At 52.7% G+C, this 25894-nt stretch overlaps 1 protein-coding gene across 2 annotated transcripts in view; it reads left to right on the top strand.

Annotated features, from left to right (window-relative positions):
• Positions 1-25894, top strand: part of CELSR1 (cadherin EGF LAG seven-pass G-type receptor 1) — a 133018-nt gene that overhangs the window by 73682 nt on the left and 33442 nt on the right. For both annotated transcript variants that reach the window (XM_074326582.1, XM_074326581.1), the window contains exons 6-12: positions 14039-14196; positions 15264-15427; positions 15923-16048; positions 18289-18455; positions 23379-23564; positions 24658-24771; positions 25628-25802. In XM_074326582.1, the coding sequence (XP_074182683.1) occupies positions 14039-14196; positions 15264-15427; positions 15923-16048; positions 18289-18455; positions 23379-23564; positions 24658-24771; positions 25628-25802 (1090 nt within the window). The remainder of the gene's footprint in view (positions 1-14038; positions 14197-15263; positions 15428-15922; positions 16049-18288; positions 18456-23378; positions 23565-24657; positions 24772-25627; positions 25803-25894) is intronic.

The following is a 25894-nucleotide window of genomic DNA, read 5'->3' as shown; positions in this document are numbered from 1 at the left end:
TGTTCACGTCATCAGGACAGCTTTCTGGTCTCCAGGCAGGGCTGACAAGGACACTTGTGGGCAGCAGAGTTCCAGTGAGGATGACCCCCATGGCCCTGGATGGGCGCCAGGGACCAGTGAGCTCCGTGGTGTTTGCCTCCCGGGGGCTGAGTGCCCGGCAGGGTGCAGGCCAGTCGCGATGGACCGGGGGACCCTCGGCGGCCCATACTCCATGTCAGGAACCAAGAAAGCACATGAGCTGCACTGTCTGTTCTGCTCTGTCCCCCAGGTCCAGCTAAGGGTGTTTGGCTGTGGCCAAGTCAGCCTTGGTGTCCCCATCAGAGCGCCTGCACGTAGCAGGTTCCCTAACGGTCTATTAATGGCTGCAGCAATAGCATGTCACTGTTGAGCAGGGACGGGATCCCTGGCTTGGCCACCCCTGCTGGCGTCTTTATGCATCGTCCTTGGCCACCCATGGCTTTGCACACAGGGAGCGTCAGCCAGGAGCCTGCCTGCTGGCAGTGACCCCCTGGGGAGCACCGAGGACCCCGGAGTGTCCCGAGGGAGGAGGGGCCTCACGGAGACAACAGGCAGGAGGAGGGGCACCTGCACCATCCCCGCTTCCGTCTCCAGGGCTGGCCTTTCAGCGGCGCCTGAGCGGCCCTCAGTGCAGGATTAGGCCCTTCCTCTCCCGGAGCCCAGCTATTTCCTCTCTCGCCCGAGGTTATTTTATGGAGGAAACCAAGCAGTTTGCTCTGTCTCTTGAGGGCTCCTTATGTGGTTTGCATGGGCCCCACAACAGGGTAGTGCTCACAGAGATCGTACACCTCTGCCTCCTCGGGCTGAGCTGTTTCTAGGGGACTTCTGTCTCAGTGCTTCTCCAGACACACTGACAGCCCGGGCAGGGTTCACAGGTCGAGGGCACACTTGGGGGTGCGGGAGGACTGTCCACCGAAGTCACGACCCTGCCAGGATGACAAGAAGGGAAGGCAACTCTAGAAATGGTCCGTGAGGGGAAGCCACTCTGCTCCCTGGGCATCCACGCTGGCTCTGGTCCCCGGAGCGGCCCCACTGCCAGGCTGACCGTGGTGGTGTGGCCCCCTCCCCGGGGCAGCAGCCTTCCCGGAGCCCGCTGTGCCCACTGAGCCTGCCCCACCTGGTTCCTTTTTATTAAGACAATGTGTCTGAATAATTTGGCCCACGGCTATGTAGGGGGGTAGAATCATCCACAGTCAGAAACCCCCACTCCTCCTGAGAGTTGCTCGTACGCGCCCTCCCTGAACCCCTGTGACTCCGAGGTGGTGTCTGCTCTGCATTGAATTGTGTCCTGGGTGAGAAACCTGTGGGGCCCCTTGGACCCTCCCCTAGTCATCCTGGGAGCCTGGCTGGGCTGTTTTCTCAGGGTCCCCACAGGAAACAGAGGGAACCCTGAACAGGTCGCTCCCAGGAGGGCTTATTACCAAAGAGGATGGGGTGTGGGCATCCACGAGAAGTGTGGACCCAGGGCTGTGACGGCCCTTAGGTCAGAGGACGAGCAGGGAGGGCAGAGCAGGGAGGCCAGAAAGAAGAAGTCATGAGAGAAGCCACTTATGTGGAGCAGGGACTGTCACTGGAGTGACAGAGCCAGCCTGAGACCCTCCTGACCACTCTCCCCACCCTCCCTTTTGTCGCCTGTTGGGCTTTGGTGGCCAAAGCCAGCCAGAAGCCAAAGAACAGGGGACCCCTCAATAAGGTCCAAGGGGTCTGCGCCCCGGCAGGGAGCAGGGCAGAGTCAGTTTGCTTTTCTCTGCTTGGTGACATTTTAAATGAGAGGAACTGCTGGTGTCATTTGCCTTCAGCCAAACTAAGGGCACGCTGGAGGTGGGCCTTTTCCTGGGAAGGTATTTGCAAGAGCAGGCACTTTGCACAAACATGTCGAACTCCATCCAGCACAGGTGGGACAGCAGAGCCCCTACCCCGCCCCCACCCACGAGGTTTGGGGCTGACTTGGGGAACTTGGGATCCTCGCTGTTGAAGGTGTGCGTTTTTCTGAGGCTTTTGTGAAAGATGGTTAAACATTTCCACCACCAGCTTGCACAAGAGTGAATGCGCCTGCTGGAAAAAGTTCTGTGTAAGTCATTTTGGAAAGATTCCTTCGCACGTGGGACTCGGGTTTGGCCGTAACCAGGACTCTGAAGTGTGTGTCCTTCCCGCTCTCCCTCTCCCCTCCCCACAGCTCCACACACTGGGCCAGGTCCGGGAAGCCTATGTGACTGTGTTCTGTCATAGAGCCCCAGAGAGCCTGTCCTTGGGAGCTGTGTCCAGAAAGATGGAAAATGACTGCTAATTGAGAGTCACAGGAATGTGCTTTTTCCCAAAACTGTGAGAAAGGAGGCATTTGTAGTTGTCATGTGTTTATAAATGTGGGTGCACAGTTCTCTTGTAGAATCCAACTTACAGAAATGAACTCAGAAGTTATTTAGTAGACTATAGGGCCATCTGTACAGTGGAATGTCACACAGCCATGAGAACTCTGTGTGCCAATGTGGAAAGATCTCTAAGAATGTTGTTAATAGATTAAAAAAAAAAAAGAAAGGAAACAACACATTACGGAACAGGTTGTAGGGTGTATGTTTTTAAAAGTTTAATTTCAAACTTTCAGAAAAGTTGCAAGATTAAAACAAGAATTCTTATAGACCCTTCACCCACATCGCCCAGTTGTTATTTTTCAGCATTTGCTTCATTTTTCTCTCCCCACCAGCTCCCTGCTTTCCCTCCCTTATATGTCCTCATATTTCAGCCACTAATTTCAGCATCCCTGATGATGACATCTGAATCACTGTCACTGTGACACAAGCCCCTCCATCCCTCCTCGCTCATTGTTGGCTTTCTACCACAACAGGGAGCTTTTCTCGGCTCCCCTCTTTATTTAGATAAGTATGGTTTCATGAATTCCTATTTTATTCAAAGAACTATATTTCTTTCATTAATTAGTTTGATGCTCAGATTGGTTCCTATTTGTCTTATATCTCAGATTTGGATACAAGAACACAGGTATAAAAGCCAGCTGTCCTTCTGACAAACCCATCATTTTACTAGCCCTCTTTTACTTTTTTTTGGCACAAAAAGACATGCCAGGCTTATTTTGTACTTTCCTTGCCTCCGCCGTGGAATTGACCATTTATTCAAAGAACTCTGGGTTGTTTTAGTAAAAAATGGTATTTAGAAACCAAGGTCTAGGTGGTAGGTGTGCTCATTGCTGCCGGGGTGTCTCTTTCACTGGGCACAGCTAGGACACATATATATCTACAACGTAGGACATACCTATACACACATACACGTTCTGAATTTCATATTTATTTCTATGTGTCTCTATTTACTGAAAACCTTGAATTCCATTCCAATACTATGGAGTTCAATCTAGTTTTTCCCCGTTCTATATTTGTAACTCTTTTCTCTGTCAGTAAGAAACCTTGTTCTCGTTACCCTCAATACGGTTATCTGTTTTCTCAACCATCCATTATTTAGACAACCTCTCAAACTCTCCAGATCACCACCTCACTCAGCCTCCAACCTTGCCCTCAGTCCTCACCAGCTGCATCCTCCCTACTTCTCATCTCATGCAGCTCCAGCCTTGTGAGCTGCTGCCTTGCTCAGCCTGACTCTACTGGCTGACTCCAATGGGTGTTGGGAACAAGAAGACCTAATGGAGATTTGACTGAAGTATTCAATTACTCCAAAAAGAAGAGAGGCAGAAAAAAGGAAGGAACTTTGTTTACAATTTAAAAATTTTTAAAGGGAATGAAAATACAAAATACCAAAACACATGGGATGCAGCTAACTCAGTGCTGAGAGGAAAATTCATAGCACTGAATACTTATATCAGAAAAGAAGGAAAGTCTCAAGTCAATAATCTAAGTGCCCACCTCAAGAACCTAGAAAAAAGAAGAGCAAAATAAACTCAAAGTAAGTAAAATGAAAGAAAGAATAAAAATAAGAGCAGGAACCAGTGACACTGAAAACAGAAAAACAATAAAGAAAATCAATGACACAGAGCTTTGGTAAGGTCAATAACACTGACAAATGTTTAGCAAGACTGACAGAGAAAGAAAGAGAGAAGACACAGATTACCAATATCAGGAATAAATTCCCAGTTCCTCAGAAATCACAAACTACCGCAGTTGACCCAATATGAAAAGTAATTTGAATGACTGTGTTACTATTAAGGAAATGGAATTTCTAATTTAAAAACTCCCTGACATGAAATCTCCAGGCTCAGATGGTTTCACTGGAGAAGTCTATGGATGTTTAAAGAGCCACACCAATTCTATATACAGTCTCTTCCAGAAAATAGAAGAAGATGGAACACTTCCCAGTTCATTTTGTGGTTAGTAGTGCCCTGGTTCCAAGACCAGGGTTCGAAGACACCATGTTTCCCCGAAAATAAGACCTAGTGGGACCATCAGCTCTCATGCGTCTTTTGGAGCACAAATTAATATAAGACCCGGTCTTAAATTATATTATATAAGACCGGGTCTTATATTATAAAGACCCAGTCTTATGTTATATTAAAATAAAACTGGGTCTTATATTAGTTTTTGCTCCAAAAGATGCATTAGAGATGATTGTCCAGCCAGGTCTTATTTTCGGGGAAGCACGGTAGACACAGCTGATGTCCACGCAGATAGCTGTCTGTAAATGCTCACAGAAGCTTTTTCTGTAAGAGTCTCAGGAGGCCTCAGTGGCTGAGTGGTTCAACAGACTGTGGTGCATTCACACCATGGAACGTGTGTGTAAGAAGGAATGAACTGATGGCATGCAGCAGAGACCTATGCTGAGCAAGAAAAGCCGATTTCCACTATTAGGATTTCCATCCTTGAAATGACAAAGTGATAGAATTGGAGAACAGAGGCATGGGAGGGAAGGAGGTGTGGCTCTGAAAGGGCAGCGTGTGGGGTCCCGTTGGGGATGGAAATCTGTGTCCTGACTGTGTCAGCGTCCGCATCTGGGCTGTGAGGTTATGCTGCCCCGTTGCAGGATTCTTACCATTGGTGAGAAATGGGTAAGGGGTACATCAGCTCTCACTATTATTTTTTACAACCGCATGTGCATCTAAAACTATCTGAAAATAAAAGGCTTAGTTCAAAGAACTTTGAAAGGTATACACATATGTGCTGGCATATGCATATTTCTTTTCTGAAGGGTATCCTCCCCTCAAAACACCAAATCCACCAGCAGCATGTATCCGATAGGTTATAAACTACCCCCAATGTGCCGTGTCTTTAAACATCCGATATTTATTTTTCCTCATGATTCTACGACAGGAGGTGTTATTGTGGTTCTTTTTGCAAACAGTGTACCACATGGTGGATGCCTTTGGGAATAAGGCTGATGAGAAAGGAGGTGGCTTTCATGTTTAGTTTATACTTTTCTGCACTGTTTTCCACATTTCACGTGTTCTTTTATTAAGGGATACAGCAGGAGTCATCTGGCTGATGGGATTATGGAACATTTTTTATTCCTTTTACATTTTCTGCTTGAAAACTCATTTGTTTTAAAGAATGTACAAGATAAGGAAGCGAATAAACTTCTTTAAAGTCTAGGTAAGCTTTTGCCAAGAACATGAAACTTTTACGATAAAGGAGAGGGCCATGGGGCACGCTGTCCCCACCCTCTGCACCCGGGTCTCACTGGCTTTGCTCCTCCCACCGGCAGAGTTGCACAGCAGACACTTGTCTCAGATGAGGGTGTGGGGACGCCATGCGTGCTTATTCCTACCATGCAGGTCCACCCATCCCCGCCTGGGTCCCCAGTGTGGACTGTGAATTGTTTTGTTTCCTTCTCTCCGGTTGTGTTTTCTGTTTCTGCAGCCAGTTTCTTGGGACCAGAATTGCCTGTGTTGTGTCTGCCCAGTGGGTAGTTGATTAATGTTGAATATTGACGCTCCCATACTGGTTGCATTCACTTGACATGTGGGGTTAGAAGGTAATGTCTGTCTCCCTTGAAACTGAGCGGGGCTTCAAGCAGAGCCTGCGAGCAGCCTCCATGGGGGTCCAGGCCAGCACCCCAGAGAGGTGAGGGGCACCCAGCCCAGGAGCTGAAACAGGGTCGCCTGCTTCCTTTCCAAAACAAGGCCTCGTCAGATGGTACAAAGTCATCTGCTATGGAAACAATTACTCCCCTTGACAAACGCAGCCCCACCCTGGACCTGTGTCCACGCCTGTCATGGAAAGTCCCGCAGGACTGAGGCAGCAGTTAAGTTCCCTGTCTGGGGTGGGGGCCGCCCTCCTCCACCTGGCACAGTCTTGCACCCCCATTCTCTGCAGCTCCCCCCTTTCACTTCCCTCCAAGACTTTGAAATTAAATGCAGCCCCAGAGCCCCCTTCCCTCCCCAGGCTCCCTGCCTTTTCACCCCTCTGTTCCCCCCGTCCCCTGGGAGGAGCACATTGACTGACTGAGGTCCTCACATCTGCCCTTGAAGGAGAAGGAAACTGAGGCCCAGAATGAGGTGATGGGAACCTGGCAACTGTCACCCACTCTGTGCTCTGGCTTTTGGAACTGGGGACTGAGGGCCATCACGTGCCCTCCTGCTGAGACTGTCCTCTGCCTTCCTTCCCCTCAGCCTTCTCCCTGCTCTCTCCCAACCAACTCAGAGTCTCCCCCCATTTTCACTTAGTTCCCAGCAGTCACCCTCATGGCCTGCAGACAGGGAGGAGGGTCTGATCAGAAAGGAGGTTGAGGCGAGGGGTAGGGGTCTGTGGTTAGCCTGGAGAATCTGAGGGTCCCGGGGTCTCTACTGCTGTACAGACTCTGGGACCGAGAGAGGTCTGTTAGGGTCCTAGCAGGAGCAGGCTGCGGCTTCGGCGGGCGTGTGCACAAGTGAGTGTGGGCTAGCGTGTGTGTGTGTGTGTGTGTGTGTATGTGTGTGTGTGTGTATGTGTAAGGGTGTGAGTGTGCAGATGTCCCTTGTAAGCCTTTCTCCTTTGTCCTAGGAGGCTTTGTCGAAAGATGTCCTGTGACCTGTAATTCCTCGTGGCCCAGAGTGACATTGTCATTGCTTGAAATGATCTGTCATTTTTCTCTCTGGACAGTGTGGGCTGAGCCCCTCACGCCCCTCACAAACATTATGTGTTTAATCCCATGAGTGAGGAGCTATTTTTACCCCTGTTACAACCCAGCCTGGCGTGTAGGGAAGTCGGGTGACTTTCTTAAATGGAGTCAGGATGTGGCCTCTTGGCCTTCACTGGAGGCTGTGCATGCCGCTGTCCTGTGTCCCCTTGCTGGCCTTGGGCCCTCACAGCCGAGCAATACATTGGCGTGACAGCCAGCCCAGCATCAGGCAAAGGGCTTCAGGTCCCCTGTTCCATTTTATTCCCAAATGGCCCTGGAGGTAAGTGGAAACTACTGTATTTCCCTGAAAATAAGACCTACCCTGAAAATAAGCCCCAGTTAAGATCTCAGACGGACACATTTAGTACCTTATGATGATGTTCCAGAAGATGATGACATGACTGTAATTGAATAAATGTGGATGGTTGTACATGAAAAAATAAGACATCTCCTGAAAATAAGCCCTAACGGAGGAAAAATGAATGTAAGACCCGGTCTTATTTTCAGGGAAACACGGTATGAACTTACCCATTCATCAGAAGGGGCTGCCCAGGCTCAGAGCAGTAGGTACCCTGCCCCAGGGCACTGGTCAGTGAGGGAGTCGGGGGCATCTGCCGTCCCAGCCGCAGCTGCAAGCAGGAACTTGACATTGTCTTCCTTGGGGGATGACTCGGAGTTGCCACCCTCCCTGGTGGCCGGTAATTGGCCCGCCTGTTGGCCCAATCAGACTTCTGTGCCAGGGTCTGCTGCCCACACCCTCAGGGGCATTCTGTGTCCTTCCTAGGATATAGGCTTCCAATGTCTTACAGGAAAAAAGTCAAGAAAGGTTTGGGCTTTGTTTGTGTTTAATGTTAAACTCAAAAAAAAATCAGGTATTTTTACATCTTAATTTTGGGGAACTCTGAGCTCCTGCTGGCAGTTTAGTTGACTGAAGAAGTCGCAGTGACTGTTTAATGCCACTGACCAGGCCCTGATTGTACATGCAGGTGAAGTGGGACAAGGGACCGTCTCCAGGCCCCAGCCACTTGTGACAGCTCTGTACCGAGTGCCAGCCATTTTGTCCTGGAGACACCAAATCCCATGTGAGCTCAAAGACGTCTAGCCAGTTCCACTTCCTTGGAGAAGCCGGTGTAGTCAGTGTGGCAGGTGTGGGGTGCAGGTGAACCTGACCTGCATGGTGGCCGCCCGTCGTGCGCGGTGTGGCCGAGCCCTGCCCCGGGCCCTGGGATTCCATGCGAGCAAAGCAAGTAGAGATGAGAAAAATCCTTGAGAAGAATCAAAATGGCTGAGGTGTTGGCAAGTGGCTGGAGTGTGAGGACACGTCTGCCTTGTCCCTTATCCTGTCTTCCTACATTCCTGCTCGGCCCCTTGCTTGTGTGGTGCTGGGGGTGAATGTACATACAGGGAGGTAGACTCCTCAGCAGCTCCCTTCACCCGCACGGGCCGGAAGCACCTGTGTGGCGCCTGACCTGAGGGGGGTAGTCCTGGGAGGGGCCTCGACCTGCCTGGAGGGCCAGAGAGACTTCACACCTGAGTGTCACAGGCAGGGAAGCTGAGGCTGAGAGAGTGGTCTCCACTGGATCACACCTTGTTACCTGCGTACAGGTGTGGAGCTGCTTCCCAGCCTGCCTGGGCCTCCGGGCAGGCAGCACCTGGGTCTCATATTTGAGTTCCGGCAAAGGCCTGTGGATTCTTGGGAATTCAGTTTGGATCCTGGAAGTGTGTGTGTGTCTGGATGTTTTCTCCTTGGGACCCTGTCCTCGGCATAGCCTCAGCGAAATGCCATTTCTGCTTCCGAGGGGGCACCTGTCACCTCTGTGCCAGGACCAGCGGGGCCTTGCCCACATTTCTTGGTGTGACTCCCCCGGTGGGCCGTTCAGCACGCCCACTGAGCAGGTGGGGTCTGAACCTCACTGTGCTTGAGAAGCAACGGCACAGCACCTGTTCAAAGCTGCATTTTGACTCCTGTGACATTCCTGCAGTCCAGCCATCTGTGAATTCTTTGACATGAAAGTCGGTTGATCATTGCTGACACACAGCACGAGTCCAGCGTGAATCCGTTTGTCTCTCAAGACTTGCCTCATGGTGTCCAGTTTCGAGGTGCCCACGCCTCCTTTCTCTGCATCCAACATGTGAAATCGAACCCCAATCAGCCCCCCCAGCACGAATTGTCTACAGCAGGTTAAAGGGCTGTAGAAATGTGAGCGCTTTTGTAAGGACCGAATGCTTTTGTGCACCAGAAAAATTCCCCACTGGCTGCTTTAGAGCATCTAAGTGGAAACGCATGGGAGGGTCTGTACAGACGCAAGAAAGTAAGTTGAAGGAAAAGAAAAAGGGACAGACCCCACGGGATGACTTCCGGCTGATTTGCTGAGAATCAGGAACCAGGATCTGCAGAGACGTGCAAAGCTTGTTGCTTTCAGGTCCCCCCTGAAATGCACAGCAGCCCTTCATGTGTTTTCTCAGATATCGGCAGGGGCGAGCATGGTGGGTCTGTCCTTGCTGGCCCGTGCCACCGGCCCCGTGGAGGGCCCTGCTTAAGGCCACCGTTGCACGGGGAGGGTGCAGATGTCACCATCTGGCTGGTTTTCGCCTGTTTGCCTATCTGTGCCTGCTTCGCTCTGCCCCAGAGGGTCCAGGCTGGCTGCTGCAGGGGTGGGGCAGGGGTCCTCTGGGCTTGGATGGCTGCCCCACGAGACCCACCGAGCTCCAGGAAGGAAGATGCTGGGACACTGGCCTTTGCCCACCCTGTGTTGATACACTTCTGATGCTAGAATCGAGTCAACACTTGTGTATTACCTTACTGTCTTTTCCTTTGTGCAAATGCATAGCAAACTTTAAAAATTCACATTAGAAGCCTGAAGGAGCCATTCATTACATCTTGCTCTTTATTCTTTGCTCCTTGCCCCCGGGCCAGCAAAGCCTCGGCGCTTTCTCCTCGGCCACCTCAGTGCTCCGTGTGGGCAGCTGCCATCGCTGTGTCTTTTCCAAACACGACAGGCGGGCCGGCGGACATGAGCCTGGTGCCGTCGCCCTCTCCTGATTTCTTTCCCACTGGTCTTCACGTGCCCTGGTGGCCATACAGCCAGCGTGAGACATGCTCCTTCCCTTGACAAAAACAGATGACCTGAGCTCAAGCCTCTGACCCCTGCTGGCATCTTCGTTTCACCTCTGGGACCTAAGTCACACACCCCTCGACCCCAACAGAGAACTTGCACTGCTCTTACTGTATTTTATTATTGTGACACTCTTGACAGCAAGGCATATACTGTATTTTCTCCCCATTTTACAGATAAAAATGGGGAAGGACTTCCCAAAGGTGAATTCCAGGTAGAGAGTGCTCAGGGAACGTGAATGATGGGTGCCCATCCAGACAACTCTTCTTATGGAGGTGGACTTCACATCGTAAAATTAACCATGTAAAGTGAATAATTCAGTGGCATTTAGTACGTTCACAATATTGTGCCACTGCCACCTCTATCGATATCTGAAATCTTTTCCTCACCCTAAAAGGAAACGCGGTACCCATTAGCACTCACTCCCTACTCCCCCCAGGCCTGGAAGTCACCTGTCTACTTTCTGTCTATGGATTTGCCTGTTCTGAACATTTCGTATAGATTGAATTGTACAACATGCGATGTACTGTGACTGGATTCTCTCACTCAGCACAGTGTTTCAGAGGCTCACCCACGTTACAGCATAAATCAGTACGTCACGCCTTTTTATGGCAAAGTGACATTGAACAGACACTCTGCAGTTTGTTGATCCACGTGTCTGTTCCTGGGCATTTTGGTTGTTTTACCTTGTAGCTGTTGGGAACCTTTGTGAACAAGTTTTTGTTTGGGTCCCTGTCTTCAGTTCTTGCAGGTCTACACCTGGGAGTGGAATTGCTGGGTCACGTGGTAGCTCTGTAACGAACCCCATCCATGCATCTTGATGGCCTGCAGCATTTTCCTGTGACCCCACGGCTTTTCCCCCTGCTTCTGTCATGTCTTCTTGGGGACACCGACCATACAGTGGACAGTGGGCATATGTGTTAAGCAGACTGGTCAGGAGGTGGGTCGGGTTAACTTGCTGACCATCGAGCTGCTGGTTCTGGGGCAACATGAGAAGGGGTGGGGCAGTGGGGTGCCCTGGGGGGCAGGGCTCAGGCCCTCAGATGTGTGGCAGCTCTCATACGACACTGCATCTCTCCTGCTGGACCTTTCCATTTTTAATCTGAGAATGCTTGGTTCTGTGGCCAGAAGGGCAGTCACTTTAGCCTGACCGGCTGGTGAATCTGTGAGGAGGACTCGGGACAAGTTTATGGGACACGGCTCTTCCCCTAAAAGTCATACTGGCTTACGTACTGCCAGGCTCTGGGGTCTGTCTGAACAGTGGGCCATCTCAAGTCAGCAAGTGCTGCTCTAAATACAAGTGTTGACTTTTTGTTTTCTTTTTGCCTCCAGTATTTTTCTCACCGTTTTTGCTTGAATCCTGTATCTCTGAGCCGTTGAGTACGAGCAGCAATTTTACAACAACTGCAATTTTGTAAACAGCAGCTTCATTTCATTAAAGCTTCCCCAGTATAAATGCTGTTTATGTCCTTTCCCTGGAAGTCTCACACCCATCCCAAAAATGTAAATTATAAGCTGTGAAGAAAATATGGGGCTCGCACAGCTTGGGGACGGTTCTTTCCCCAGGATTGCACCTAACACTTAAGCACCCCATAATAGGTACTTGTTCATGTTTTCCAAAGTGGGTTGCTGTCACAGAGTGAGAAAACAGGTTATTTTTTATACTCAACTAACTGTTGCTTAACCAAAGGTGAAAGCGTTAAGGATATAGCTTAGCAGACCCTGTGATCTCATCAACTGATGTAAAAGAAAATCAAAAACATTATCTGTGAACTGGGAGACCGGGGGTTGTGGTGAAAGCCTCCCTTGGATTTACCTAAGAAGGGTTCACCGGAGGCTGCTGTATCTTGTGTTGATGATACTCTCAAAGTCCCCATAACGCAGAAAGGATGGGTATATTAGATCCTTATCTTGTGACAGAGAAACTGTGGTACAGCAGTGGCCCTTGTCTAGGTTAGATGGTTGGCCAAGGGGAAGCAGAAGGCTTAGCGAGGTTACTGTGTACAGTAGTGCAGGCTGTGCACTGCACAATTCCAGGGGGTACCACCAGGGTGAATGAGGCCCCCTGGAGTCACACACCTCGGCTCCCTGGCTGAGTTCCTGTTACCAGAAGTGCTGCATCCTGCCTTCCAGCCCAGTGTCCTCAGTCGGATGGGTACTTTGTTCTTATTAAAAATGGAAGATTTCTTTTGGAATGAATTGTGTAGTTATTTCCCTATTAAAAGGCCTTGAGGGTGATATAATTAAATTATGTTTTTCCAACTATCTATCTCCAACATTATTATAAAGAAGCATAAAGTAGCATCATGTTATAAACTCAAGTGGACCCCAGAGCTATCACGTGAGGCGCTGAGCCTGTCATTTGGGGCGATGGGCAGGATGACACGCTAGCCTCTGCTTCTGCTGGGACTGGGAGACAGTGTTCTCTCTGGAGGGGAGGGGAAGGAGCTGCTGTGTGTCATGTGCCGATGGTGAGGTCTGGTGGCACTTCACACGTGCCATCTGGGTTAACCTTCAGGCCACCCTATGGGATGCAGGCCTTATCATCCATGTCGCACAGGTGGGGAGGGAAGTTCCGTTGCTTGGCCCAGCCAGAGCCTGCTCCCTGGCTGCCGGCCACGTTTCCAGAACTCTGACACCCGTCCACATTACATGGCTGGCATGGACAGGCTCCACGTCTCCTGCTGGAAGGAGCTGAGGGCTGTCTGGGTGGACGTGTCCTGTGTCCTCGAGGAGCAGGCCAGGGGACTGGTGGGGAGTGCCCAGGGACACCACTCGGTCACTGAATGCAGACAGCAACCTCCTCCAAAAGGGAGTCTGCTTCTTCCAGAAGTGAGCAGGTTTCACCCTGAGTTGCTGGTTCCAGGGGATTTCTTATAATGAGCCCAGGGTGGGGACATTGTGTGTGTGACCCACGGGGACAGCTGAAGGGGGAGAAACTCAGGAGAAAGATGGGGCTTGGTCTGGGGGCACAAAGGGTGGTCAACTTCAGGCCAGCAGAGGGTACAGGAGGGTCATTAGGGGCAAGGAAAGGCAGGGGCCCAGGAATGACTGTCACTGACTGGGGGTTGCCAGGCTCCTGGCCTGGACAGGGAGCATGATGCCACCTGGGGGGTGGTCTGTGGGCCGAGAGGCAGTGTCCTGGGGTCTGTGCCCTAGGAACACGGAGAGGGGTGAGCAGGAACCTGGTCAGCTGCGTGGAGACACAGGCAGAATTCAGAAGGAAGGGTCCTAGGGCTCAGATGTTGGCTGCTGTACAAAACACCACAAACTGGGGGGACTTAAAATGACAGAAATTTATTGTCTCAGTCTGAATGTTGGATGCCTGAGAGCGACGTGTCACAGGGCCGCACTGCTTCCGAAGGCTCTCGGGGAGGGTCCTTGCTGCCTCCTCCGGCTCCTGGGGGCTGTCGGCGTCCTTGGTGATCCTTGGCTTGTGGCCATGTCACGCCAGTCCCTGCCTCAGTTGTCACATGATGTTCCTGTGTGTCTCAGCCTCCGCATCTGTCTTCTTATAAGGACACCAGTCACATTTGCATTAGGGCCTGCCCTACTGTCATATGACCTCCTCTTAACTATAATTATATCTGCAGAACCCCTAGTTCCAAATAAGGTCCCATTCCAAGGTTCCAGGGAGGACAGAAATTTGGGGAGGGGTGCTATTATCCCAGTACAGCTGGTTTGAGGGACTAATGTAAAATGAGGTGGGGGCTGGCTCCTTGCCCCTGGTCCACATGCTGCCCTCCCATGTGCCCCCTCCCTCCGTGGGCGGGGCATGTGCCGGGGCTGGTGAGTCTGCCCGGGGCATTGGGGGGAGAACACGCTGACGTCTCCTGTGCTGTCTCTTCCAACAGCCCAACATTGGCCGCCTGGGCCTGCCCCATGGGCCGTCTGGAGAGAAGGTAGCCGTGGTGACCGTGGACGACTGTGACACGGCCGTGGCCGTGCGGTTTGGCAGCATTGTCGGGAACTACAGCTGTGCGGCCCAGGGCACACAGAGCGGCTCCAAGAAGTGAGCACCTGGGAGGAGAGGCCCAGCATCCACCCCCTGGCCCACTGCTCCAAAAGGGTCACTCGGGCAGGTCCCCAACGCAGAGCACTCTGGGAGCCCCACTCCAGGCTGGAGGCAGATTCCCTCCCCTTGGTGGAGGATCTTCCCTCCAACACATTAGAACCTTCTAGAATAAGTCCCCTTAGCTGCATCTGCCAGAGTAGTGGCCAGACCAGCCCCAGGGTTGTGACGGCCAGATTCTTAACCCGGGAAACCATCTCCAGCCCTGTGTCCATGGGGTCGCTGACTTCGTTCCACCAACCACTGTTCTCTGTGTTCTAGTGTTTAGTCAGTAATCCCCTGCCATTAGGTCGGGTGGCCATGTCACCCTGCTGATCCCTGAGTTTCTTAGGGCTCGTCCGAACTCAGGAACAAGGAAATGCTGACAGATGTCGTGGCCGTTCTCATGTTTCTGTGTGTAATGCGAGCTTCCAAAGCCAGAGCAAAGGTTCTTATTGGACCCTTTCCTATTGTACTTTGGTGGCGTATTTAAGAAGCATTTTGGGGACCGTAGTTAGATGAACTTGACCTATCCTGAGCATGTTCTGTGGGCCCAGGACGGTCACATGCCTGTTTTGTCTGATCTCCACCAGCTGTGACAGACGAGGGAGCCCATTTTGCTGATAAGGAAGCTGTGCCTGGAGAGGTTGGACCCCTTGCCCAAGGCCACATGGCTGCCCATACAGAACTAGGGTTCTAGTTTGCAGTGACCACTTTTCAAGGTCATTGGAGACTGGAGGAAGATGGCACCACTATGGGCACTACACGTCCCATTTGGCATGGACGGGCCCAGGTGCTGAGCAGGACTCAGCAGGTGATCACTGAAACATCTGTGCATCAAGATGTGATGCACGTGTGGGGAAACTAAGGCACAGAGAGGCTGAAAGCCCGTGGTGGCACCAGCAGTAGGATCCGCCCTTTGTGCTCTGGCCTGGTGGCAGAGGCCATGTGATGTCACAGCAGTGTCGGGGCCCCTGTGGCCATGTCTCACCACGCAGCCATCACCAGTGTCGGCTTTCCCTCCCCAGGTCCCTAGACCTGACAGGCCCTCTGCTCCTGGGGGGCGTCCCCAACCTGCCAGAAGCCTTCCCGGTGCACAACCGGCAGTTTGTAGGCTGCATGCGGAACCTGTCCATCGACGGCAGGAACGTGGACATGGCCAGCTTCATCGCCAACAACGGCACCAGGGCAGGTAGGACATGACCGCTAGGGCGTCACCAGGCTGTGGCAGCCACGCAGGGCAAGGCCCCTCCACAGCCTGGGGTTGACTTTTTCTAGAATCGAGCCCATGTGTGCCCAGCCGTGGGCCTCCAGGAAGGGAGCTGGAACCCGGGCTTACAAACGTGCTGCTCTCAGGACCTGGGGTCCTGCAGCATGGGGTGGCAGTGACACTGCTAGGATGGCCTGCCGCCGGCCCAAGGGCACTCCATCCGAGGGTCCTGAGCGTGTCGCCAGATGACCCGGCCAGCTTGCAGGGTGGCCTAGAGGCCCTAAGGCCCAGTGCCATTTCAGGTCTTAGGCTCTGACAGCTGCTGGAGGGTCCTGGGCCCGCCCGCCTTCCTGTGGCTGTCACTCCCTGGGCTTAGCTTTCCCATGGCAGGTCAGTGGTAGGCAGCAGTGACAGACCCCCGTGTCACGGTCTGCTTGTGTTTCTGCTCCGAGACCACACCATGTGCTCTGTTTCCAGGCTGTGCTGCTCAGAGGAACTTCTGTGACGGGACCTGGTGTCAGAACGGGGGCACGTGCGTGAGCAGGTGGAGCACGTATCTCTGCGAGTGCCCGCTCCGGTTTGGCGGGAAGAACTGCGAACACGGTGAGGATCTGGGGCTGTGGTGGCCGCCCCGCCATGGGGAGGGTGCCCAGGACCACTTGTATGGGGCTCCACGTCCGGGCCAGCAGCCTCCGGCAGCATGTGCTTCCCCAAGCAGGGTCCCCGTGGAGAGCAGGAGCAGACACAGGGCCTGCGCTATGAGAGGTCGAGGGTGTCTCGTGGGGGCACCATAACAGGTGAAATTGGAGCATAGGTCAGTCATCGGGACGGTCCAGGACACAGGACCTCATCTGCGCAGGGCCAGCATGAGGTCCGGAGGGCGTGAGGGTCAGAAGCCAGGCGGGGTGGGGCTGGGCCTCCTGGTGGCTCAGCCTGCCCTCACGACGAGGCCTGAAAGGACATTCCCCCTGGCCCAGGACCCCCCATGTCCCCTCTTGCTCTCCCTGAGGTGTCCCAGAGGGTCCCACCAGCTGGCTGCTTCCTTACAGGATCGTGTTGTGGGCTTAGCGCCCCCCCCCCCCACCCCTGCCTCTCATACGCAGTTATAGAAACTGGCAGCTTTTAAGCAATTTTCACCATTTTAAAAATCGTAACACTGTCTAAATCTAAGGTAAACCAAAGGGGTGGTTGAGGCCAGAGAAGTGTGAGTGTGCTCCCTGGGCCCTCCTGTGGCGATGCCCAGTGTGCATTAGCTCTGAGGCGTCCTGACCTGGAGCCACCTGCTGACCCCAAACCCACGGGGAGAGGATGGGCACCTGCCCCCCTCTGAGCACCAGTGATGTTCCCAGCTGGGGCGTAGCTGGTCTGACAGGCCCCGCCTCTCTGGAAGTCAGACGCTCTGCACCTCGGCCGTGGCTGGGGGTCTGTGTGTGAGTTTTGGGGGATGTGGTCCACGGCTTTCCTCACATTCTCAAAGGCGTCGAGAACCAGATGTGGGTGGGAACCAGAGTGTTCGCAGCTCAGCAGAGTTCACTGCCGGCACGGGTGAAAGGGGCGGGGCCAGTGGCAGGCTTCCCGGTCCGGCACCCGGCACCGTCCACCCTGCTTAGGGCTGTTCCTTACGGAGTGGAAGCATGTGACATGGGATGTGTCACATCCGCAACCCTGTCCTTGTATGTCACAAGGCAGCTGGCACCACTCAAGGCCCGTTGGGTCTGTTTCCCGGCAACAGGCAGACCGGGCTCTTTGGGGCCCTGTAGGCCAGCTGGGCCCAGCTCTGTCTGACCAGCATGTGCAGGAAGCTTCAGCCACCAGGAGGACACAGGCCTGGGTGGACGCAGCACGGTGACCACCCACGCCCATAGAGTTCCTGTTATGGAGGCCATGAGTCCCGGCTGCGGCAGTGCCAGCGAGAACAGCTGCCAGAGTTTGGGTTCATAAGAGCAGGAAACAGATGCCCAGTGCTCGTGAGGCTGTCGCCCCCAGAGGCAGCCCCCCCGCCCCTGACCTGCCCTGTGCTGTGGGTCTCCTCTGGAAGGAAGACCTTGTATGATGACTTTGCCGTCCCTCCTGGAGGAGTCAGGGTGAGGTTCCAGCGTGGGCCACTGGCTGCCACACGCAGGAATCCTGCATGGTAGGGTCGGTCTGCCGTGGCATCATGCCTGCCTCATGGGCTGTTTGGCACTCACAGTGCCTAAGCGAAACAAGCTGGATGGGGCTGTTAGTCCCCACGTTGTCACCTCCCTGGTCCCCAAACTTCCCGGGAGCCCTTAGCTGGCCAGTGGCCTTGTCATCTCTGGGGTTGGAAATCCACCCCAGACACCAGCTGACCGTGGGCGTGTCAGGATGCAGGTTGAGGTGTGTGTAGGCACTCGTGTGCCATGTTCACTGCGGCTCGTCCTGTCCCACTAGGAGACGGTCCCCCATCAGCCCCTGCTCCTGTCTCTGGGCTCCTTATCTGACAGGTGTCGGGGGGACAAGTAGGCTGGGCTCACAGGGCCCCCCACATTTTGTCCTCTGAGCACAGGGACCCTGAGCTGCCCCCTCTGCCTCTTGTCCAGCCTGAGAGCCCCTCGCCGTGTGCTGGCCATGGTTAGGAACCCCCCAAGCTTTGGCCTTATTCCCCAGAAAGGTGGCACATGTCCTGGGCAGTGTCCTGCAGAGCCCAGGGCTCCTGGATTCAGAGGGTTAGATGCTGTACAAGTGGAAGTCCGAGACCGGCCTTGGCATGAAAGTGATAAAGGCCTGGGATTTCCCACCCTCCCCCCACCAGCCCTCAACCCCTCCCCTGTCCCCGTGCCCGCCCCCCGTGACTTCAGGAGGTCCCGTGTCTGTGTCCACAGCCATGCCGTATCCCCAGCGCTTCAGCGGAGAGAGCGTCGTGTCCTGGAGCGACCTGGACATCACCATCTCCGTGCCCTGGTACCTGGGGCTCATGTTCCGGACGAGGAAGGAGGACGGCGTGCTGATGGAGGCCACGGCAGGCGTGTCCTCCAGGCTCCATCTCCAGGTGAGTGAGAAACACACCCTCCCCCTGTGCACCTGATGATATAACCAGAGCTCTCAGCAGTGCCGTCTGGAATCAGGGGCTTCCCAGGGTACACGGAGGCCACCTCGCCACTTCGCCGTCCCCACACCGGCCTGGTGGGCTCTCCAGTGTGAAGAAGAGGAAATGTGAGCGTTCAGCATTGTCGTGCCGTTCGTAACAGGGAAAGGTGCGAGGACAGCAGTGTGTCTGCACTGCGATGCCCCAGGGGTCCACTCCAGCCCTCCCTCTCCTCCTTCATACCCGGAAGATGGGGTACGTGCGGGGCTGGGTGGACCCAGTAGCCCTGTGCCTCCGGTCTCAGCTGCAGTGTGTTCTAGACAACAGCTCTGGGCCCTGGGCATTCGGGACTAAAGGAGGCAGTGAGCGCCTTCAGGTGGACATGACAGGCCTCCCTCGATTGTTACTTCCAGGCGTCTGCGCTAAGCTACAAGTTTCCTAAAAGTCGTCTCAAAACTTGAATCGCCTTACACGTGCATTTTCTTAATCGCTTTGGTCTTTACTGTTTTGTTTATTTAAAACATCGGATAAGCAGTAGAGTTCCTGAAAACTTTTAAAAGATTATATTAATGCACTCTGTTCCCTCGTTTCTTTGTGTCACAAAAAGTTCTCCTGTACCTTCCAGCTCCTAGACATGTCATTTGAGGGAACAGTGATAAAGTACTTTAATTTAAAAAGAAAAAAATTGCTTTAATGCGTGAAACACGCCCAGGTCTTCTTTCGTGGGCTGCCCTCTGCCTCTACCTGATTGCTGGAGGTGAGAAGGGGTCAGTTCTCGCCCTCACCTGCAGCCTGGGGTCTGAGCTATTTGAGGGTCCAGGAGACGCTGCTGTGTGCAGCGGCCGGGGGAGCCCCGAGTGCGGACGGCAGGCTTGCCTGGCCAGGCCCTGGGCCCAGTGCTCGTCTGCCGGCCCTCACGTCTCCAGGTGTTTTCTGTCTGCAGTGACAGCTGACAAGACATTCTCATGTAAACCTGCCACCTCTGACCCTGTCAGATCAGGGGCCACCCCAGGTGATACTCCCTCTGGAAAGCCCACTTTATGAGACTTTTAGGCCTGATTTGCCTCCCTGACCTGGGAGCAGCCTGTGGGAACTGTGAACGAGCAAGCTGTTCCATCTTGATTTGAAGGAATTCCATAACCGGGTTTTTTCCCTTTCTTCTAGGCTTTCTTTCAAGTATGTATACGTGTACGTGCGTGTGTGTGCACGTGTGTCTGTGCGCATGTCTCTATGTGTGTGTGAATGTGACGGGCCTGCGTGCATACGTCCCAGGGAGCAGTGCCGACCTGCCCACAGGTCACTTGTTACCGCCCACCCGCGTGGGCCCGAGGCCCCCACCTCCCTGGTCCAGTCAGCACGTGGAGTTTCTACCCTGATGCCAGCCTCTTCTTTTGCCTCAGGGCCGGGCTGCACCTGAACACACCACTGTCGTCCAGGCCAGCCTGCTCCAGGCTCCCACAGTTGGAAGTCTCTCCCAGAGCTGGCCCTGGGCCCCTCTGCTGTAACTTTCACGTCCTCACTGAGCCGTGCTTCCTTTTCTGTTCACTCCCCTGGGCCCGGGGACTTCCCGTTCTACCCAGTGTGGATTGGACTTAATTCCCAGCCAGGGCAGGGTGTGCTGGGTTTAGAGACAGGCAGAGGTGAGGTGGCCCTTACGGACCGTCCACTCCAGTCTCTCATTTCAGGGGGAGGGGAACTGAGGCCTAGAGACTCTGAGCTCCAGGGCCCATGGTTCACTCTTTGCCCAGGTCCCACAGTATCTGCAGGGCCCTCTCCCATCGCCCCTGTGCGCCATCTATCTGGAAACACTTCTGTGTGGCAGGGGTAGAGGGAAGGGCGGAGGCCCTGCCCAGCGCCCCCTGTGAGCTCCCTGTGGGAAGTCAGCAGGGGCAGGATGCTGAGGGTTCTCAGATCAATTAGGACAGGTCCTCAAGAGGTCTGGGGGCTCCGAGCCCCAACAGAAGCCTTCTCTTCATCCATCTGTCCCCTCACCCGCTCGGAGCGTTTCCTGCACAGACCCATCAGGTTGTACTAAAGGTGCAGTGTGCATCCGGGATAATTACAGCTGTCATTGTTTTTTCCTTATTAACTTGTCATTTCATCAGTTTACCAGGCAGCCCCAGAAGCTAGCTCTGGGCCAAAACTTGGCAAGCACAGTTCTGCCCGGGGATGGTATTTTTCTCTGTGGTTGTTTCACTGTTAGAACAAATTAAATTGGCTGTTTTCAGTTCAGGTGATGAATAGGGGCTTGCAAGTTGTCCTTTGGCAGTGGAATCTCTAGGAAAAAAGTACGTTTCGGCAGGAACAACCCTGAAAGCCACAGACTCCCGTATTGTTTGAGTAGTTACATGATGGGTAGCTCATCCAAACATGAAGGGTTTTTTTCCAGGGACCATGGCCAGACCCTCCCTGCAGAAGACTGGAAGAGTGGTGGCCTTGGGGGAATTCTGCAGACCCCAGTGGCCACCCAGAAGGCCACTCCAGGGCAGGTCCCACAGGCTGGTCGCCCAGCACGACAGGAACAGTCTAGCTTATTTCCACGTGATGTGTTTGGAAGGCAGGCCTCCTGCAGGCCCCGTGAGTGAGCTCCGTGGGGCGGCAGATTGGTGCTGCATGGTTTCCACAAAAGGCCAGACAAGCTACATAGTCACCTCACAGCCCAATTTGGGTAATTGCTTCCGGGCACCCTGAATCCGCCTGCATTGTCAAGCGGGATAACCTGGCTATTGTTGAAAGCCTCTCCTAAATCTGGTGACAGACCTAAGGTGGCAAGCAGTTACTGCCCACGGTCCCAAGATTCATCCTACACATATCGCTTTTGTGTGTAGACATATGTCACTTTTATTGTTGGTCTGCCAGGCTTTGGGTTTTGTTAGTCAGGACAGGGAAAGAAAGTGGCAACGGAAATTGACTTAAACATCTGTGGAGCAAAAGGAAACAAAATGCAAAAAGGTTAAAATGTATCTTCTTCAGTTTACCCATTGAGACTAAAAACCAAAATGCATTCTTAGTTGCATTATCTTTGTGATCAGTTAAAAATATTTTTTATTTTCCATCGTGATTTCTCCTTTGGTGCATGGAGGTATTTAAGAAGTGTAGTTCTGAGTTAGCAAGCGGATAGCATTTTATAGTCAATCATTTTGTTATTGTTTCTAGCATAATTGCAGGTCAGAAAACGTATGCTGTAGCATCTCAGACCTTTGAAATGTGTTCAGACTTGCTTTGTAGCCCATCATTTCGTAATTTTTGTGACTGTCCCAGCGGTACTTGAAAAGAATGTGTGCTCTGCAGATGTGTTCTGTAGTGTTCTATGTATGTCAAGTAAGTGAGGCTTGTTCGTTGTGGCATTCAAATCTATATCATCATTGGGGTGTTTGTTTGTCTGCTTGTCTACTTGTTTTCTCAGTCACTGAGACAGGTGAGTTGAAAATCTCCAGTCTTGATTGTGGATTTATCTCTTTTTTTAGTTCTGTCACTTCTTGCTTTGTAGATTTTGAGGCTATGTTATTCAGTGTGTACAAATGTAGAATTGTTTTATCTTCCTGGAAAATTGTTGTTATGATGAAAATCCTGTTTATCTCTAGTAATTAATTTTGCCTTAATCTACTGTGTCATATTACTATTGCTATCGTATCACTTGCTTTGTTCTGGTTAGTGTTTACATAATGTATCTTTTTCTATCCTTTTACTTTCAACATTGCTGTACCCTTATATTTGAGGTGTGTCTCTTATAAGTAGTGAATTTATAACTTTTTTTATCTCCTCCATCTTAACTGAAATTATCTTTAAACATGAGTACTTCAGGTTAGTTACAAGGTTATTTTCTGATCTTTCTCACATGTATGTAAACATGGTAGCTTGAGTCTAATCTGGTGAAATGCAACATTTACCTCCAAAACTAAAAGTCTAATAGTCACCTGAACCTGCTGCCTTTGAAAGTTCTGTGGTTCCTGTTATTATTCTCAAGTCTGTGTCTGATGCTTCTGTTTTCTGGATTCCCAGTGCGTCTGTTTCCACTGCTTCTTGCTTCTCTTGGTTTCCAAGCACATTGTCCCGTCTCCTCCGGTATTTGGTTAGTTTTGATTGAGTGCTGGGCATTGTATTGTAAAAGTAGAGAATTTAAAACTAGAATGGTGGTGTCACTGTCTCTCATGTTTGCTCTGACAGGCAGGCCCCACGCTGGGCAGGCTCTGAATTCTGGTTTTTGTCCTTCTGGCCCCATGAGCCTAGGAAGCTTTGCTCAGCTTTCAGCTGTAGCTGTGTCCTCCAGAACCAGCTGGCGATCATAGGGGAAGGCAAACAGCAAGCTCATTTCTGCCAATCCCTGTTTTCTCCCTGGTTGTGGCTCTATAACTGTGCCTTGAGTCTCTCTGATGCCTTCAGACAGGTGTGGTGTATATTTGTCTCATTTTCCTACATGTTCTCAGGAGGAGTTTGGTCTAAATCACCCAACCCTTCATTTGAGGAAGCAAGATCTTGGTATTACCGTGACTACATTTTCTTAAAACATGAATGTCTTAGGCCAGTTACAATGCTTATTATTCTTATTTTTTGTACATATGTTTAAGTATGGTGGCCTGAATCTTGTCTCATGAAGAGTAACATTTGCATCCAAAATAAGTGGTTGTCCCCAGTACTTAAGTCTAATGGGTGTTATCCTACTTGACCACTGTCAACATTTGGCACGTCTTACCATAGAAAAAGGCGTGTAATTCTGAAGAGTATCACAGGCAACAAGAAATTAAACTTGGCCTAATTTTTAAGTCCATCTTTGACGCAGTGCCCTGTACTGTTTGCTTGCATGACTGTTACTTAAGTGACTGCGAAGTCTTTTCTATTTTGTCGTCATTGCATCGATTGATTGGTATGGCTCTCCCCATCCTACAGATTCTAAACAACTACATCCAGTTTGAGGTGTCCCACGGCCCCTCGGACGTGGCGTCCATGAGGCTGTCCAGGTCCCGTGTGACCGACGGGGAATGGCACCACCTGTTGATAGAACTGAAGAGCGCCAAGGAGGGCAAAGACATCAAGTACCTGGCGGTCATGACCTTGGACTATGGGTTGGACCAGGTGAGTTGGCATCTGCACCCTCTTTGGAACAGGCGGAGTCATGGGGTCTGTAGGAAAACAGAGTGACCCTTCCATGTGCCAGGACCTGCAAGAGCCCTTGGGGCTTGGAGACACACGTTCTGGGTGTGCTCCCCCACCCCTGAGGTCAGGTCTCAAATTCCACCTCATGCTGAGGTCACCGGATCTGCACCTCATCCCCCGTCCAGATGGTCAGCTCCTAGAATCAGGAACTGGGTTTCGTCTCCCTGTGTGTCCCATCAAGATGCCTTTGGCACCTTCAGCAGTGGGTTCTTGTAGCAAAGCTGTCTTGAGTGACAGCTGTGCCCTCAGCGTTGTGCCTCTTGGCAAAGAAAGACAATGAAGGGGTCCTCGCCCTCAGAGTGGATGGTGCATGAAGGTGGGTGAGCAGTGAGACCCAGGCACCAGAGGGGGCCATGGGACAGCAGAGAGGTGCCTATGCCTGTCCCAGATGGGCAAGTGGCGGCCCAGGCAGGGTGCGCTCAGAGAACGCTTTCTGAACCACATGGATTTCCACGGTTTGCAGCCAAGTAACGAGGCGTTTTTTTTGCGGGACACCCACACACTTCAGAGTGATTTTTAAGCACTCTTGGAGTCCAGGCTTGTCTTACACCTAGTTCTGAGAATAAACAGCTGTCATATTCCACGGGCACATCTTCCTGGGCCTGAGGGTCTGGCCAAGACTTTCTTAGATTCCGCTAAGAGCGGACGTGACTTTCCATTTGCTGACGTCTCCCTAGTTTATCAAGCTCTTTCATGCACAGTGGCTCGTTAATGGTGCTCGTCATGGAGGTGGGAGGGTTGCCCACGTACCCCCAGCTGGCCGTCTCCACTGGGCTGGGACGTGGACATGTGTCCCCTGTCCCAGTTCCCACGCCCTGTCTGTCACACACAGACAGCCGTGTTTTCCACGGGAAGGCGGAGCCCGGCCTCCCCTCTGTTTAAAGGCCCACACATCCTCATGCTCTGGGGAGTTTGCCAAAGCGACTGCGTTTCAACCTTCCAGCACATTCTTTTCAGCCAGCAGGAAGATGGTGCCAGAACGGTGATGTATCCTCCCTTCCTCCCTTCGCAGGACACAGTGCAGATCGGGAATCAGCTTCCAGGGCTGAAGATGAGGAGCATCGTGGTGGGGGGCGTGTCTGAAGACAAGGTCTCAGTGCGCCGCGGTTTCCGGGGCTGCATGCAGGTATGGCTGAGGGCGTGGGCCCCCCCTCCTGGCTGGCCCAGGGGCCGCCAGCACTGCATGTGGTACCATTGGTCAACCTGTTAGTTTTCAGGAAACAAATAACTTATTTAAGAGCCAGCCCAGCCTTTACAAAGCCTGATTCCAACTTGGACCCATCCTCCTCATGTTCCCTGGAGTTCTCCCGCCTCTGTAGCCCCCGCCACCAGGTCACCGTCGGCCGCCTGCAGCTCTGCCTTCATGGCGGGTCCAGAATCCGCCCCTGGCTGCTTCCACCAGTCACAGCTCCTGCCCATGGTCCCCTGGGCCTCCCATGCAGGGAAATAAACTCCTTATGTTCCTTCACCTCACAGCCCCCATTCCCCGGTGATCTGGTCTGGCGTGTTCTCTGAGCCCTGTCCCCACCTCTGCCGTGCTTTAGCCACAGGGCTTCCTGCCCTGGAACTTGCCTCGTGTGGCGGCCCCTCTGCCTGGATGCCCTCGCACAGCCACCCCCTGTCCCATGAGCTGCCTTGCCCACTGTCACCCACGGCCACACCTCCCATGACCCTCATTTATTTTGCCTCATGGTACTCACATGGAATTACTGGAACGTGGAAGCATTCTGTCTTTATTTCCGGGGGGTCCGTCTCCCTGCCTGGAATACAGCTTGGTGGAGGCAGAAGTGACCTCGTTCCTGCCGTCACCCTACCTCTCTGCACCTCTCACCCCACCAGTCCCAGCTCTGTAGATAAATGAAGTATCACTTTAGAGACAAGGGACCGGACAGAATTTGGGTTCCTTAATCTCTAGTTACCTTTCGGGGTTCCTCCAGCCCCGAGGCCACAGGATGGAGTCCGGCTGCCCTTTCTTAACACAGGGAGTAAGAATGGGGGAGACGTCCACCAACATCGCCATGCTGAACATGGACGACGCCCTCAAGGTCAGGGTGAAGGACGGCTGTGACGTTGGGGACCCGTGTGCCTCCAGCCCCTGCCCTCAGCACAGTCGCTGTCGTGACGCCTGGGACAGCTACGCCTGCATCTGCAACAAAGGTGAGAGCCCCAGCACCCACAGCCCCTTTCCTGATGCCCGTCCATGGATGGCGACGCTTTTAGTGTTCCGAATGCATCAAGCAAAGCTAAAG

The sequence above is a fragment of the Rhinolophus sinicus genome, linkage group LG02 (assembly GCF_036562045.2).
Source record: "Rhinolophus sinicus isolate RSC01 linkage group LG02, ASM3656204v1, whole genome shotgun sequence".
Taxonomy (NCBI): Eukaryota; Metazoa; Chordata; class Mammalia; order Chiroptera; family Rhinolophidae; genus Rhinolophus; species Rhinolophus sinicus.
Note: the sequence above shows the minus strand (reverse complement) of the source record. Positions and strands in the feature narration are given on the sequence as shown.